The 15,370-nt window shown below is 44.5% G+C and overlaps 2 protein-coding genes across 3 annotated transcripts in view; one reads left to right on the plus strand and one right to left on the minus strand.

Moving 5' to 3' along the window:
* Positions 1-5,822, minus strand: part of KAT6A (lysine acetyltransferase 6A) — a 32,252-nt gene extending 26,430 nt beyond the window's left edge. The window contains exons 1-3 of one of the 2 annotated variants that reach the window (XM_041477906.1): positions 5,702-5,822; positions 3,849-3,891; positions 2,964-3,734 (exon numbers count right to left, since the gene is read on the minus strand). In XM_041477906.1, the coding sequence (XP_041333840.1) occupies positions 2,964-3,566 (603 nt within the window). In that variant the 5' untranslated portion in view covers positions 3,567-3,734; positions 3,849-3,891; positions 5,702-5,822. The remainder of the gene's footprint in view (positions 1-2,963; positions 3,735-3,848; positions 3,892-5,701) is intronic. The other variant, XM_041477915.1, reaches the window with a different exon arrangement.
* A 691-nt stretch (positions 5,823-6,513) lies between these two features.
* On the plus strand, positions 6,514-14,446 carry AP3M2 (adaptor related protein complex 3 subunit mu 2). Its single transcript, XM_041478277.1, has 8 exons — positions 6,514-7,131; positions 8,388-8,559; positions 9,061-9,198; positions 9,741-9,826; positions 10,375-10,508; positions 11,363-11,570; positions 12,255-12,399; positions 12,833-14,446. The coding sequence occupies exons 1-8, from the start codon at positions 6,859-6,861 to the stop codon at positions 12,931-12,933; spliced, it is 1,257 nt and encodes a 418-aa protein (XP_041334211.1). The 5' UTR covers positions 6,514-6,858; the 3' UTR covers positions 12,934-14,446.
* The last annotated feature ends 924 nt before the right edge of the window (positions 14,447-15,370 follow it).

Genomic DNA, 15,370 nt, shown 5'->3' on the forward strand with positions numbered 1-15,370 from the left:
ATGGATATCAAATATACCACCTGTATTTTCCTTCTAATTGAGGAAGAAACAGTCCTACTGTTGTCCTGATATCAAATTTCAGATTATCTGGAAACTTCCAACACATAGAGCAATTATTTTCACTTCTCCTTCAGTTAGCTGATATGTTATTGTTGGTTTTTTAAAATAATAATGATTTTACAAAGATTCTTCCTGTAACAAGTGTCAAGAAAAAGCAGAGCAAGCTATCTTTAAGGCATCCAGCCTTAAGACCTGCAACTTACTACAGCTTAAGTTCCTCACAATGATGTACCAGGAAAGAACTCCTTGCTCTTCAACGGTATTAAATATTACTGTGTTGTAGTAGTCTCTCAAAGTAATTACTGCATTGTAGTAATACCATTAACTATTGAACAGTTATCCTGGTTTTGGCTGAGATCCTGTTAATTCATCTCCTAGGAGCTGGTATGGTACCGTGTTTTGTAGGATGAGAATACTTCGGAGAACTCACTGATGTTTCAGTAGTTGCCAAGCAGGGCTTACACCAAAGTCAAGGACTTTTTAGCTTCTCACCCCACCTGCAGTGATGAGGCTGGGATGGGACACAGCCAGGACAGCCGAGCCAGGCTGTCCGAAGAGCTATTCTAGACCATATGGTGTCATGCTCAGCACATAAACTGGGGAGAAGCTGTCTGGGGGCTGCTGCTCGGGGACTGTCAGGCCATCAGTTGGCAGGTGGGAGGTTGAATTTTTTTGTTCATGTTAATGCCAAGGCTCTTGTAAGAATCAAGGGAAACATTGTCATAATACTCCCAAAGAATCTGTACCAAGTATATTCCATTAAAGAAGGAAAAAAAAAAAATCCCTTACCACTCTCAAGAACCCACTAAGTCAAGAAAGTCACTATAACACAGTATGTCATCTCCACCTGCATAAACTGGTTGAGATTTAACAGAAAGCAGTAGAGTGAAGGTCATTGCACTGTCTACATGGGAAAAACAACCAACCAAGAACAAAACAAAACCAAAAAATAAGCAGTCTTAAAAAATCCTGGAGAACAGGAACTTTGAGCCACCATGGATGTGCCAGTCAATTAATGCTGGCAAAACCTACACGTTTTAACATTGTAGCTTCAAAATTACTTCAGACTAGTATGAAACTCTGCCTGAGTTACCTAGCACAGAGATGGTACATGAAGAGCAGACACCTAGGGTTAAACACAGACACACAGAGACACAAAAACTCAGAAGAATTTATTGAAAGAATACCTTGCAGAATTTATATTTTTCCAGGAGGATAAAAAACAAATCCCAGACTAAAGTCAGTATTTATAGTAGCTCATACTACCATTCACCGTTCTGATTTATAACATTTTAAGAAAAGCACAGGGAACAATTCATCTCAAAGAATATCAAGCTGCTCCTGAGTTTTGGCACATTACAAGAACACTGAGTAGGCTGTGAAACATACTGTGTTAATAACAGCACAGCCACTATTATCCACTGCTACCAACACTCTCAATCCAGTCACCTCATGTGCCAGGTTTGTTTATATCCAGTTTTCATAACATTTTTTACAGCTGTACTGATTGCATTATGGATAAAGTTGGAGACTTACATAAGAAACATTTGTAGACAGAACACTGGAATTTTCAGCATAATACTTCAGTAATACTTCCTACATTATGCCAGGCCACAGCACAACACACTGACAAGTTAAGTACTGTGTCCACAGTAAAGCTCTCACAATTAAATTAGAACTTCAGAGAAACTTTACTAGTGATAAAGCAGCTGTGCAGATTTTATTTTCTTTAAAGAAGAAGACTCGTACAGCAGTTTTAAGTCTTCAAATCCTAATAGATCATGAAAGCATCTCTCACCAGAGAGTGAAGCTGACTTCAAAAACCATGAGTAGTACATACCCAAGGAACTCATCCCTGAACAGGATATTTAGAACAACCAAAAATGTCCCATTCTGCTGAAAAATGTATCTTTTTAGGATAAAAAAAGAATAATTTTCACATTATAGATGTCCTAGAGATAAGTAGCACAAATATATGAATCACTGGCAAATTGATCTTCAATAAACAAAGACAAGCTTCTGTTCTACTCTGCATTCACAGTAACAGAAATAATAAAAAGATACTGACTGGGTAAGAATTTCACTCCAAGAACTTCCATCCTGAGTTTAGAGGGGAGGGTCAATGACCTTAGGAACGCAGAAGTATGGTAGAAAGGAGGGGAAAACCACAGAAAAATATGAGAAAGCAACAGAAAATTTATTTGTTTTTTATAAAGAACATCTATTTAAAATGGGGGAGAGAGGAGGGGGCAGAGGTACCCCCTGAGTGCTCCTTCCAGGATCTCCATGCTCTGCAGATCATAGAATGGTTTGGGTGGGCAGGGACCTTAAAAATCATCCAGTTCCAACCCTTGCCACAGGTAGGAACATCTTCCACAAGACCAGGCTTCTTCCTATTTCACAACAAAGAGCCTCTGGAACAGAAAGTTCTTTGCCCATTATAAAGAAAGCCTCTAAGACAGCATTAGGTGACAATTACTAATCAGCCCCTCACTATGTTACCTGAATTCTAAGAAAGAAAAAATGGCAGTAAAATAAAAATGTGAAAGTAAAAGAACATCTCAAGTTTGCTTTGCAAATCCATCTCACCTTCAAGAGAGGAGGCTTCCTTCCTATGTTTTGCTGACACACCTACAGTAAGCCTGTTACATACTCTCAGTAACACTGCACTGAAGCACTGTAAATTCCCCACAGCAGCTCATCTGCAATTTTCTGATCCAAAGTACAAATTACAGTCCATTACATTTCCTCTCATGTTTAGAAAATTGCATACAATGGGATCCTAAATACACAGTAATAACTTCTAGCATACCAGATTCAAGATTATTGGCCTCAAATTGCAACTCTGTATTGACACATTCCATGGACCACAAGAAAACAACCATACAAAAACTGTGTCTTACCTTATCCTTTTCATGGGGAAGGAGACACACTGGAGGGAGACAGGAAAGAGACTCAAAACTCTCCTTCCCATCAGCATTAGTGGTTGCTTTAGTGTTGAGTTGGTACAGAGGTCCATCCTTAAGGAGCCTACCATGGCCAACAGCACGTTTGACAGCTAATCGTAATTGCTGGTGAAAAATGGAGGCAGCGCTGCCTCCAAATAATGCAGACACATCTTTCTGACCTTTCAGAAAGCGCTCGATGTTCTTCAAGGATGAGCCACTAGACTCAGCCAAGCCCTCAATTGCCCGTTTAATAAGTTTATTCCAGTCCACGTTTGGTTTACCATCCAACTTGCCATGGTTCCGAGGCTTCGGAAGTGCTATTCTCCCAGGATTATCAGGATCCTTGTAGGAGTTGAGACCCTTGTTGGAGACTTTTAAAATAGTTCCATCTTTAACACTCAACTCTAACTGTTCCAGAACAGTTTTGCGGTCCAAACCATGCGAAGATGACACTGCGTTGCATATCCTCTCCTCTGAAGGTCGCTGCTTTTGCTTCTTTACCTTTTTGATTGCCTCCAAAATCCACTCTGTATACAGCGGGTTGGCGAGTTTTACCATGGTGAAGAATTCTGTATATCCATAGAGTCGTTATCCTTTATCCTGATGCTGAACGAGTTTCAAATGACGAGAAAACAGATCCTCGAATGATGGGAACCAGCTAACCATAGCATACACGTTTTCTGTCCTGAATTAATCCTTCTTTCTCAAACATTATTTGTTTTCACACTGAAGAGAAGAAAACAAAACAATTAGAAACTTATATACTCTTTCCAATAAATCCCATAACAGCTTCACAGAAAGGTTTTACACAAATATAAAAAGATTTCAGCATTATCTCACCTGAGCTTCTGGTCTCACAACCAAAAGAGCTCTAATGTTAGGCCTAGAAGAAAACAAGAGAGACATTTTAAAAAAAAACTGTTTTGAAGAAGAAAAAAGTAGCAGACAATATTAATTTGTTAAACACATAGAGTTTTAAGCCTCTACATTTCTGAAATACTGAAGTAATATTTCAGATTTTATCTTCACTACTAATAAAAGCATTCTTTAGCACTAAAATTACCCCATGCAACCTAGAGAAAAATGTCCTTTCCATTTTGATCCATTAGTCTATACCAAGATTTGTACCACTGCTGAGCACAACATAAATTAATATTTGGGGGAAAAAAGAAAACCACAACAAACATCTTAAAAGAGCAGCAGCTCTCTTAATTTTTACACATGGAAGACACTGCCTGAAACTGACAGAAAATAGGAATAACTAAGACTCTTGAGCAAACAGCGAGAAACTTTCAGAGCACTTTCAGGAGTGTAATCATGGGTTTCCCATCTGTGAAGAAAAGCTATGACAGTTGTTCCATAAAGGGAAAAAAGTGAAGAAACACAGCTGGAGATTGCAATTTCATGGTCCACTTTGAGAGGCCACAGAAAAAAGAATACAACGTAATTTTCAGTATTGATGAGGCCCACTGAAAACTCCTGAGGACAAAGTAACAGGTGACCATACACAGTGTAAAAGGAATGCTTATGACACTGCTAATTAATGATGCTGGCGAAAGGGTATGAGGCTCTACTTTAGAGCCTTTAGTTAGTTATCTTTAAAATAGGATTTTATGGATGTGATAACTGTCTGTTGTGCTGAAGTTCTGCTTCAGGAGTACACTAACCAAGAAGGATGTGTAAAGTGTTTATCACAAGAAATAATGATTTTCTACAAGGGAAGTTTCAGACAAGAGCTAAGTTCACAACACAGTTACCGTGCTCTGCTTTCTAGTAAGTACTGAAGAATTTATCAATACACGGAACACATTTGCATACAGACACCAGACTCAACAGCAGAGCTCCACACGGCCAGTATTGGAAAGACTCTGAACGACTGCTTAAACCAGAAAAGATGCAGCGCTTGCCTAGAGTTCTTTTATTCTGCGAACCACAGATGTAAAGGGAAATACGGTCCTCGACACCTGCCCGCCTCGCAAAACAGAGATGCGCTCCCGCGGTGCCCCTGGATCCCGAGGCCCGAAGGATGCCGTCCCCTGTCCCAGCCGAGCTCCGTGCGCAGGGCGTTATGCAACCGTCCGGCCAGGCCGGGGCGACACCGGGACGGTCCCAGCGCCGGTGGGTCGCTGGCTTTCTGGGTGACAAGCGACCCCTGCACCTGCTACCGCTCGTCCCCATCCCTACCGCGGGCAGGTCCCGCAGCAGGCGCCCCAAGGAGCGCACTGCCTCAGCACAGAGACTCGCACCGGCGAATTCGGGAAAAGCGGGGCGCAGGCCGCAGCCGCGGCGGACAGCCGGGCCCCACGCAGCTCTCCGTCCTCCCGGACACGGGCAGTGCGGGCCCGGCCAGCTCCTCGCACTGGTACGGCCGGGCCCGCGCCCGCCTCAGCCGCGCTCTCTCGCGCCAGACACTGATCGGAGCTCGGCTCGCGGACCCCCGTCCTGTTCGCCCGCCTCACCCGCGCCGTGCCGCGGCCGCCACCTCCCCGAGGCGTGGGCCTGGCGAGCGCCGCGGGAGCGGACGGCGGGGCCGGGCCTGGCGCAGAGCGGCGGCGGGGCCGGAACAGGCCGCGAGCCTGGAGCGCCCAACTGGGCCTTCCCCTTCCCCAGGCCACGGAGCTCGCCAGCCGCCTGTCCCCGACTTCCTCGGCATCAACCACCCGCGCCGGCGCGGCTCCGCCAGCGTTACTTACCGAGGGCCGCGAGCGCCGGGTCCCGGGAGGTGAAGGCCGGACGGCAGCGAAGCCCGAAACTGACACGGCGGCCATCTTGGGCCCGGCGCGCTGCGGCGGGGGGCGGGGGGCGCGAGGGTGAGGTGACGTGACGTGAGGCGTATAGCACCACTTAAAAGATTTGCCCACAGTCCTGAATCATAGTTGGGTCTGAAATCTCAGGTCTCAGCCTCTCCGTGCTGGTGCAACAGTGAGACCTTGCTCCCGTATAGAGGAGGCTCCCATGTAAGAAAGGCTGTGTGCTCAGGCAGCTTATTTAATGGGATACAAAGCACTGCTTTTGTATTGTTTTTGTATGTTCCCAGCAGTGTAGTAGGAGAATTATTTGTCATGGCATGTTTTACTCAGAAGTCCAGAGATCTGCTATATGAACGTGAAAAACTAATTGTAGTTATGCAAAGGAATAATTTGCTAGAGAATTTGGGTAAATTTGGCATGACAATTGTTTTCACGCCAGCTGGCTGTTTTCTGGGGTGTTACTCCTTGGCGAACGAACCAACAAAATAATCTAGTGAAAAACGTTTCCCTAGCTGTACCTCCCTGCAAAAACCGGGTTATTTCCTCACTCCACGGACTATAGTCCAGTTCCCCCCTAGAAAAGGGACCCCAAAAGGCCGCGGAGGAGCAGGCGGGGCAGCGAGCGCACCCCGCCGAACGCGGGGGAACGCGCAGCGCGCTCCGTGTGGGACGTCCCCGGCTCGCCATGGCGCCGCCTAGCGGGGGCGCCCCGCGCCGCTCCCTGCCTTGTCAGGTGTGTAACGGGGCTGGGGGGGAACGGGACACGGAACGGCTCGCCGGATAAAGGCGCGTGGGGGCTCTACCGGGAGCGATCCCGTACCCGCCTAGATCCCCGCCCGGCCGCTGCCGGGATTGTTGCGGAGCGTGAGCGCGCCGCCTCACCGCTGCGGGCGGGCCGAAGCGCAGCGCCCGCTGGCTGCCGAGACCCGTCCCGAGCGCTGGGGGCGTGTCTGTCCGCGCGCCGGGGGCGGTGCTGGCGGCGGCCGCGCTGCGCGCGCGAGGGGCGGAGCCGGGGGCTGCCGGGGGCGGGGCCTGTGCGGGGAGCGCTCTCGGGGGTTTCGCTCCGGCACGGCTCGGCACGGCACGGCACGGCCGCAACCATGATCCACAGTCTGTTCCTGATCAACGCCTCGGGGGACATCTTCCTGGAGAAGCACTGGAAGAGCGTGGTTAGCCGCTCCGTGTGTGACTATTTCTTTGAGGCGCAGGAGCGGGCCTCGGAGGCGGAGAACGTGCCGCCGGTGATCCCCACGCCGCACCACTACCTCCTCAGCGTCTACCGCCACAAGATCTTCTTCGTGGCCGTCATCCAGAGTGAGGTGCCGCCGCTCTTCGTCATCGAGTTCCTGCACCGCGTCGTGGACACGTTCCAGGTATGGCCGAGGGGCTTGGGACCCCCAGGCTGGAGAGCGGGAGCCTCGGCACGGCCTCAGCCGCAGAACCCCTCTCGTTTGCACCTCCTAGGGTTTTATTTTTTGTTTCCCGTCACGTAATTTTCATCCTGCGTTTGTAGACGGGTCTTGCCGTGGTAGGGAATTTCCTGCCTATACGATGGATTCGGGGATCTACCTGTGCCCACAGGATGAACCTTTCATAAATCAGCGTTTCTATTTTGCAGCCTTATCTGCTCTGCGAACTGTGAACTAAGACCAAGCTGGCCTTGTTCTCATAAGGAGCTTTTGCAGTTCATAGCCACGTGCTTTAATCAATTAGTGACAACCCACCCGTGCGTTTATATCTAGTGATGCTTCTTCAAAGCTTCCTAAAGCAGTGAATTGCAGGAGTTGCCCCAGAGCAGCTGTATTCCCTCCGTGCTAAGGTTGACACATCTTGTGATCAGTTCAGGAACACGGCAAAGATGTCTGTCTTCCTCCTGCCAACAACAGGATTGTGTTGTCTGGATTTGAAATGTCTTGTGACCAGCATCTTGCCAGCATACAGGAAATGTGTGTGCTTGGCCAAACAAGTGTCATGGGAGCTTTTGCTTCCGAGATGTCAGTCAGAACCTGTATTCTGAGTTATGTTTCTCTGGCTTTAGGGAGTGGATTGGCTGTTCAGGCCAGCAGTGGGTCGTGTCAGACCCTTAGGTCTTGTTTTTTATGAGGATATGAGGCATGAGTGTGTAGTCACTGGCTTAGATGTATATTAAAATCTTGTATGGCTGAAAAAGAGTGTTTGTAATGCAGAACTAGGATTTCTCTACTGTCACAGCGTACATATACTCATTCTTTATGCAAAATACCAGATTTCTTTAATTGCTGTAAATAACTAGAAGCTCGGGTTTGTGTTTGTTCACATGCACTTGATCTCTCCTGTAAGATGCTTGAAGTTCATGTAGAATAAGACAGTAAGTAAATTAAATGTTCAGTTTTAAAAACTGCTGAATTAGCTGGGACAGCTGATGTGGGAACTCACCACCTTACTGGAGCAGTGGCCAAGGCGTGCTCAGAGTTGTGTGTGTCTGTGGGAGTGGTGTGTCTGGTCTGCTGTAGTAATACAGGGAGTTTCAGTGGTTTTTTTGCCTCCTCCAAGAAGAGGCTTGATTTATTCCTGTGTGGGAGAGCACTGGACTGAATGATCACTAGGATTCTCTTTCAGAGATCACTGAATAATTCTTTCTTTTGCACAGGATTATTTTGGTGTCTGTTCAGAGGTAATAATCAAGGACAACGTTGTGGTGGTTTATGAGGTGCTGGAGGAGATGCTGGACAATGGCTTTCCATTGGCAACAGAGTCTAATATTCTTAAGGAACTGATAAAGCCTCCTACTATTCTGCGAACAGTCGTCAACACCATCACAGGTACAGGGAAACAAGAAGAAGATAAATATTCCTGCATAAGTAAATTAGGACATGGGTGAAGAAAAATTTATGTTCTATGTCATTTATGCAGCACAGGTGTGTTTAGGGAGTCATTTGTTGGTGCTTTGCTTTGAGGTTCCTTCCAATTTCAGCACCAGCTGCACTTTGGTTTTGGTCTGATTTGGGGGTATTTTAACCTAAAAAAGTCAGATTACATTTTCAGTTACAGACATGACATGACTTCCAGGATGAGTTAGTTTGATGTGAGTTTACACATCCCCATGTGTAGACACTGTCCCATGCATTCCTGTGGTTTGTTTTAGAGCTGGGTGCAAGAGAGATGTGCATTTTTAGAGTACTGAGAGTTTGGAAGAGTAATTGCTCTCCTACAAAGAAACAGAGGTTCTCGGGGATTAATTACAATTAAGCTCTGTAAGGCCAGGGACTTGCTCTGCAGCATTGCCTAACTTCTGTGGTTGTTGATTCCCTTTCTTTTTCCAGGAAGCACTAATGTGGGTGACCAGCTTCCCACTGGACAGCTCTCAGTGGTGCCTTGGAGACGTACTGGTGTAAAATATACCAACAATGAGGCCTATTTTGATGTGATTGAGGAGATAGATGCAATCATTGACAAATCAGGTACGGAAGTTGCTCCTGGTTAAAACAGGATAACTAGTCCTGATAGTGCCTGGAGAGAGAGTTAGGTTTTGAAATAGGTGCACCTTCATCCAAGTGTGGGAAACTCTGTTCCTATTTTTACTCTGCAGTGTTGCTAACTTGTGTGTGCTATTCAGTCAAAAATTTTAGCGGCGCCAAGATTTTCACTTGTCTTTGTTCTTGAGGTCTCATAAGCAATTCTATATTGGGAAAATAGAGTGAAGATGAGTAAAAATTGTGCATAGCATTTTCTCTTTAGTATTTGTACTTCTTTGTCTTGTTAGAATTGGGAGCTATTGTCATTGGCCATTAAAATGGACATTGTTGGTGTCCATGGTTCTTAACTGAATGAATCTTCTAGAGGAGTCAGTGGGAATGATACAAATGCTGAGCAGGCAACATAATGAACCATGGCATCTCATTAAGAAAATAGATTTCCTTCCTCTTCACTCATAGTTTTTCCACTTTTTTGGGATTTTTTGACTAGGTTCACAAAACCACCTGTGTTTACCTTGTTGTTACAGGTTCCACTATTACTGCTGAAATCCAAGGAGTGATTGATGCTTGTGTCAAGCTGACTGGGATGCCAGACCTTACCCTCTCCTTCATGGTAAAGCTCAAGGATGTATCTTTACTTAAGTCTTTTGAAAGGGGTTTTCCAGCCCTGCTGCTAAGATTGGGGTCCTGTGATGATGGACCCCAGGACATCAGAATCTGGGTATGCCAGACGAAAAGAGAAAAAAATTACACTGGGAACTCATCAGGAACTTCAGCAACTTAGAGCCTAAAAAGGCTTTTTCAGATTATTTGCTTAAAAGCACATGTGATGTGTCCTGTGACTTAAGTTTTTGAGATACAGTGGTGCTTTAAGCAGATATCCTGAAGGGCCACCTCTGCTATGAGTACACACCAGTGTAATTATGTGACATGACTCAGTTTTCTGAAATAGAATTAAAAATATCCTGAAAAAGGATAGAAGTTATTGAGTACTGCTTTCACATGGATATAACAGCATCAGACATGTCTGAATGTAGACACCTCCAAGTGGTCAAGAGTGTGTCAAGTGGTAGGCCCTTCATGGATAGAAGATTGCTAAGAAGAGGAAGTCATTTTAAGTTGTACTGCCTTCACAATCCTTGTGACTTCCTTTTGTTTCAGAACCCTCGGTTATTGGACGATGTCAGCTTTCACCCCTGTGTGCGTTTTAAGCGCTGGGAGTCAGAGAGAATACTCTCCTTCATTCCTCCTGACGGAAATTTCCGCTTGCTCTCCTACCACGTCAGTGCTCAGAAGTAGGTGATGAGTCTGGTGCTGTGAATTATGAAATTTGGATCCTTCTGGCTAGGAAAAGGATAAAAGAAGGAACTTTTAAAGATGAGGTGGCATGTTGAGCCAAGTGAATTAGGGGTGCATGGTGACTTATATTTTTCTTTTTTTTAAATGACACATTTTCTCCTTGTTTGGAGCACTGATTCTGTAATTTCTTTCTGGCCAGCCAGCATTTTTCAAAGACTGCTAGCAGATAAACAAACTAGATAGTGCTGGTGCAACAGTGCGAGCTTCCTCCCATAGAGAGGAGGCTCTATAGAAAGCATTAGACAGTGTGGATGAATCAAGCTGTTGATTTCATGTTTATAAAAACTTTTTAGAATAAAATAAGATAGTTTGGTGCTCCTGTTAGGTTTTTGATATCTCTCTTAATGGAACCACAAGTTCTTGTCCAGGTTTACACTCTTTTCTAGAAGCAGTTTGCCAAGTACTATTTGGAGTTACAGTTGCTAAAGAATTTTGCTAGACTTTTGTCAGATTTACTTCTAGTAGGTGAAAAGGAGTGGCAAATGCAACCAAAAGCACAAACATGAAGTTCAAGTGGTACTGCACTGCCAGGAACTATTTGCCAACCTGGTTGTGACATGCAAAAACGTTTCTCATTTTTGGTCAAGCCTCCTGTTTTATTTGGTGTAGTTCCCTTTTCTGATAAAATAGGATATAGCAAGCTTGATTAGAAAAAGTGTAATTAAAGCTTGAGAATGGAATCCTGACTTTGCTCCTACCTCAAGCAAATGAGTGTAGAATTTCCTTCTCTTTTAAACAAATATGAAGACAAGAGATTGACAAGGACTTTCTGTTTGTGTCTTTATTCCAGTCTTGTGGCAATTCCTGTCTACGTTAAGCACAACATCAGTTTTCGTGACAGCAGCTCACTGGGACGGTTTGAGATCACAGTGGGGCCAAAGCAGACTATGGGGAAGACTGTAGAGGGAGTGATGGTCACTAGCCAGATGCCAAAAAGTGTCTTAAATATGACCCTCACACCCTCCCAGGGAACACATACCTTTGATCCAGTTACAAAGGTAAGAGGAAAGAGAGAAATTAGATAATTAAAAAAAAAAAAAACTTTCGTATCTATCAGAAAATGCAGTCAACCTGTTCATGCTTACATGAAGACTTCCATGAACCCTGCTTTGCTGAAGGCTGTATGTTGGGATGAGAACTTTTTCTGAACAATTGCATACTAGGGTTTTCTTAATCCCCAGAACAAATACCTTGGTGTCTGAGTGGATTGCAGTTCTGGCTACTTGGTGTGTGAAGAAAATCCAAGCACTGGTCTTGTATAATGGGACATCAGTCTGGTGGATGGCTTACAAATGTCTGCATATCTTGTTGTCATGCTGGTCTTTTGCAAACACTGAGGGCTGGTTAATGGTTTTGGTTTGGTTTGGGGTGTTCTGGTTTTGTTGTTTGAACCTGAGGAGGTAACTTAATTTCTTCTTCTTGCGAACATTAATCTGATGGGCTTACCCATGTGGCCTTTAGCACAAGTAGTGGGAATAGCATTCATAATAGCTTTTGGGGAGCCTCATGGAAAAAGAGGGAGGACAAAGGTTCAGAGTGAGGTATCCACTCCTTAATCCTGTGTCTGGCCAATATGAAAGGCAAGATACTAAGAAAAAGAAATTTTTCATAGAGAAACATTAAAAGCTGTCATTGGAAGGGGACTCTTCTTTAGAAGGTGCTGCATTTTCTGTTCCTTAAAGTTACTGTCATGGGATGTTGGAAAAATAAACCCCCAGAAACTGCCAAGTCTGAAGGGGAGCGTGAGCCTGCAAGCTGGGACATCGAAACCAGATGAAAACCCCACCATTAACCTGCAGTTTAAAATTCAGCAGCTGGCTATATCTGGTAAGTGACTCTGAGGTAAAGAAGTGGAATGTTCTCTGCTGTGCCAGTGCTCATTCTGCATGTAGCTGGAGTAACTCTGCAAACCTTCTGAAGTACATTCTACCTGAAACATGTTCTTCAAGCAAAAAAGTTGTCTGCTTTGACTACAGATATATGGATTTGTTCTTTCTAGTGGTCTGTGAAACAACTTACTTGCATTTCCTTGCATTTCGTGCTTACAGACCTCTAAAGAAATTAAGGATATGGATGTCTTTGTAAAGAATGATTCTAACAATTAGCAGTTGTCAGCTTTACTCCATTCTGCCTACTGCTTGCTAAAACTTTCCCTTTGCTTTCTGCACCAGCAGTATGATCTTCTGTCCCTTTATCCCAAAGGCCTGCCAGCTTTGTTTGTGGCAGCAGTCAGGCTTACGCTGTGTTTGTTTGCCTCTAGGACTGAAGGTGAATCGCCTGGACATGTATGGGGAGAAGTACAAGCCATTCAAGGGGATAAAATACATGACTAAGGCTGGCAAGTTCCAGGTCCGAACCTAGAGGATCCTGATAGCAAGGAAGAGCACTTTTCCTATTTCCCCTGTCCCTGGCTGTTGGATGCAGCCTCTTATCTCATCCATCTATTTCGGGTTGCTCCCTTGTCTCTAGTAGCATAAGCAGGAAAGCCAGTGCTCAGAGTGCTGGAAAAGCAGGGAAAAGTAAGGTTGACCTGAAACCACCTCATCCCTACCTGAGTCTGAAGTATTTGGAACAATAGTAGATGGGAGAGTTGCTCAGGTCCCTTAGGATTAGCAAGTCAGCTATGTATGCTTGTATCACCTTCATTTTGCTGTCTTAGAGGAAATTCTAGGGATTTATGGCCCTTTGTAGCTCCTCTTCCTTGTATTTTGTTTGGCTTTTATCCCATTGTACGTGATACAAAGTTGAATTTCCACAAACTTCAATGTGATGATCCAGCATCTGCATTCCTGTATCACTGGGTGTTAGGGTGTAGAGCTGTGTAGTTCTTGCCAGCAGGGAGAACACCTAGCTGTTCTGCCTCAGAAACGACTGGAAGAAGTGGAAGGGTAGATTGTTCTTCCCTGGATGGGAGTTGAGAAGCCTGAGATTGGGAATGGTGCCACAAAGGGAAGAAGGGAAGAAGTGAATTCTTTCTCTTTTTCATAAGGCATCCTGATCATCAAGGATCTTTAGTCTCTGAATACAGACTTGAAATACATTCAGATCTTGTAACTGGTATCTCCATGTAATTCTTCTCTTATTTAATCAGTGTTTGAAGGTAGGAATTCTCCTAGCTTATTTGGGGAATCAGAAGAGACAGACAGGGAAACTTCTGTGGAGACAGCACTGATGGAATTTGAAGCTGTGGCTACATGAAGATAACCACTGTCCTAGTAACTTGTTGGGACCTCTTTTTGCCTCTCCTTGCCTATTGCAAATGATGCTGATACTGCTGTTTTCCTGCTCACTGATGTCTTCCTTTGAGATAATTGTGACCTGGTACCTTTGTAGTGTTCCTCCTGTCCTACCTCATTTCAGTTTCTCTACCAGTCAGGTGCTGTGCAGATGGGTTCAAACCTATGCCAGATTTTTCACTGGGATCATTTCCTCAGGAGCTGTTGTTCCATCTGCCCATTCCAGCCTGTGGTACATCCCTCTGTACAGCAGAAATAGGAAATGAGAGGCACCTACACTGTTCATATTGTCTGTGACAGGCTCTTTGTCCACTACATGCCAGTGTTTTTTCTCTTGGTAGCAGAACTTGCACCTAAGCTGCTGTACATGTGACCACACACGTGTGGCTGTGGAGTCCAGCATGTACAGTTCATGCTTGTGAACAGAACAGGGTGACCCTAAACGAGGGAGAGCATTCATTCCACCTTGCATGTGGTGGACACTTCATGAGTGGCATCTTGCTTGTGGGATTACTGGTTCCTGTGCAGCTGAATTCCATAGCAGGTGGTGTTCTGCTGAGGCGACGTTACTGCTGAGCATGTTCAGTGCAAACAAAACCCTCAACAAGGGCATCAATAAAATTAATTTTTACATGTCATCTGTGTCATTTCAGAGTGGTTTGTAAAGGCTTTGTAAGAAATAAAGTTGGTGTTTGAGGAGGAATGTAAATTATGCCAATTTGATTGTGTATAGTGGGTGCCTTGGGGAAATAAATGTCTTTACGCAGTTGGCATTGTAAACCTGGGACTAAGTCACTGTCTGAAAAACTGAAACTAATTGCTTTCTTGGTAATTTTTCTTAGTGTTTCCCAGAAGGAGTGCTCAGCATTTCCTAGAACCTGAAGTGAAAATGTCTTTAGGAATGCAGCTGAACCATTTTTGTTTACTGGGTTGGGTAGCGTGCTAAGGGCAGTGCTTTGATTATGAAGACAATTAAGTACCTCATCACCTTCCTGCTCCTCAAGTATTGATACTGTCCTTTGGCTTTGTAGCTTTGATTTTTAAAGGACCTTGGGGATGTAAATCTAGCAGGCACTTAAAACAGCTACCAATAGACTTGTCCTTTGTTTTGCCCTCCTGCACAGAAGAGAGAGCTTTTGCTTCATATCAGATGATAATGCATAGAAATTTAATAGTCAAAAAATATGCATTGATTCTGTGGCAGATCAAGCCAGTGTTAAAATTTTTACCTATTCCATTGCCTGGAGCAAAACTAAGTGAAAGAATAAAATGTCCTAATAATTAAGCCATCCTGAATTTGCTCAGAGAGTTTAAGCTCAAACTTGGTTAATTAATTGGTTCCAAACTGAAGAAGTAAGTAGTATATTAATCTGGAAATAAGCAGCCCATGCCTACAGCTTTTCTTTCTACTGAGAACCAGCTTCTATTGAAACCAGCTTGAATTGCCAAAGTCAAATGGTATAAGGACAGAGCTTAATGTCTTCCAATTGTACAGCCAAGTAAGGAGGGAGATGAAGCTTTCAGGAAATTAAATGTCCCCTTCAGTTCACACCCATTGCCAA

Source organism: Pyrgilauda ruficollis, unplaced genomic scaffold (genome assembly GCF_017590135.1).
Source record: "Pyrgilauda ruficollis isolate IOZ18807 unplaced genomic scaffold, ASM1759013v1 scaffold113, whole genome shotgun sequence".
NCBI lineage: Eukaryota > Metazoa > Chordata > Aves > Passeriformes > Passeridae > Pyrgilauda > Pyrgilauda ruficollis.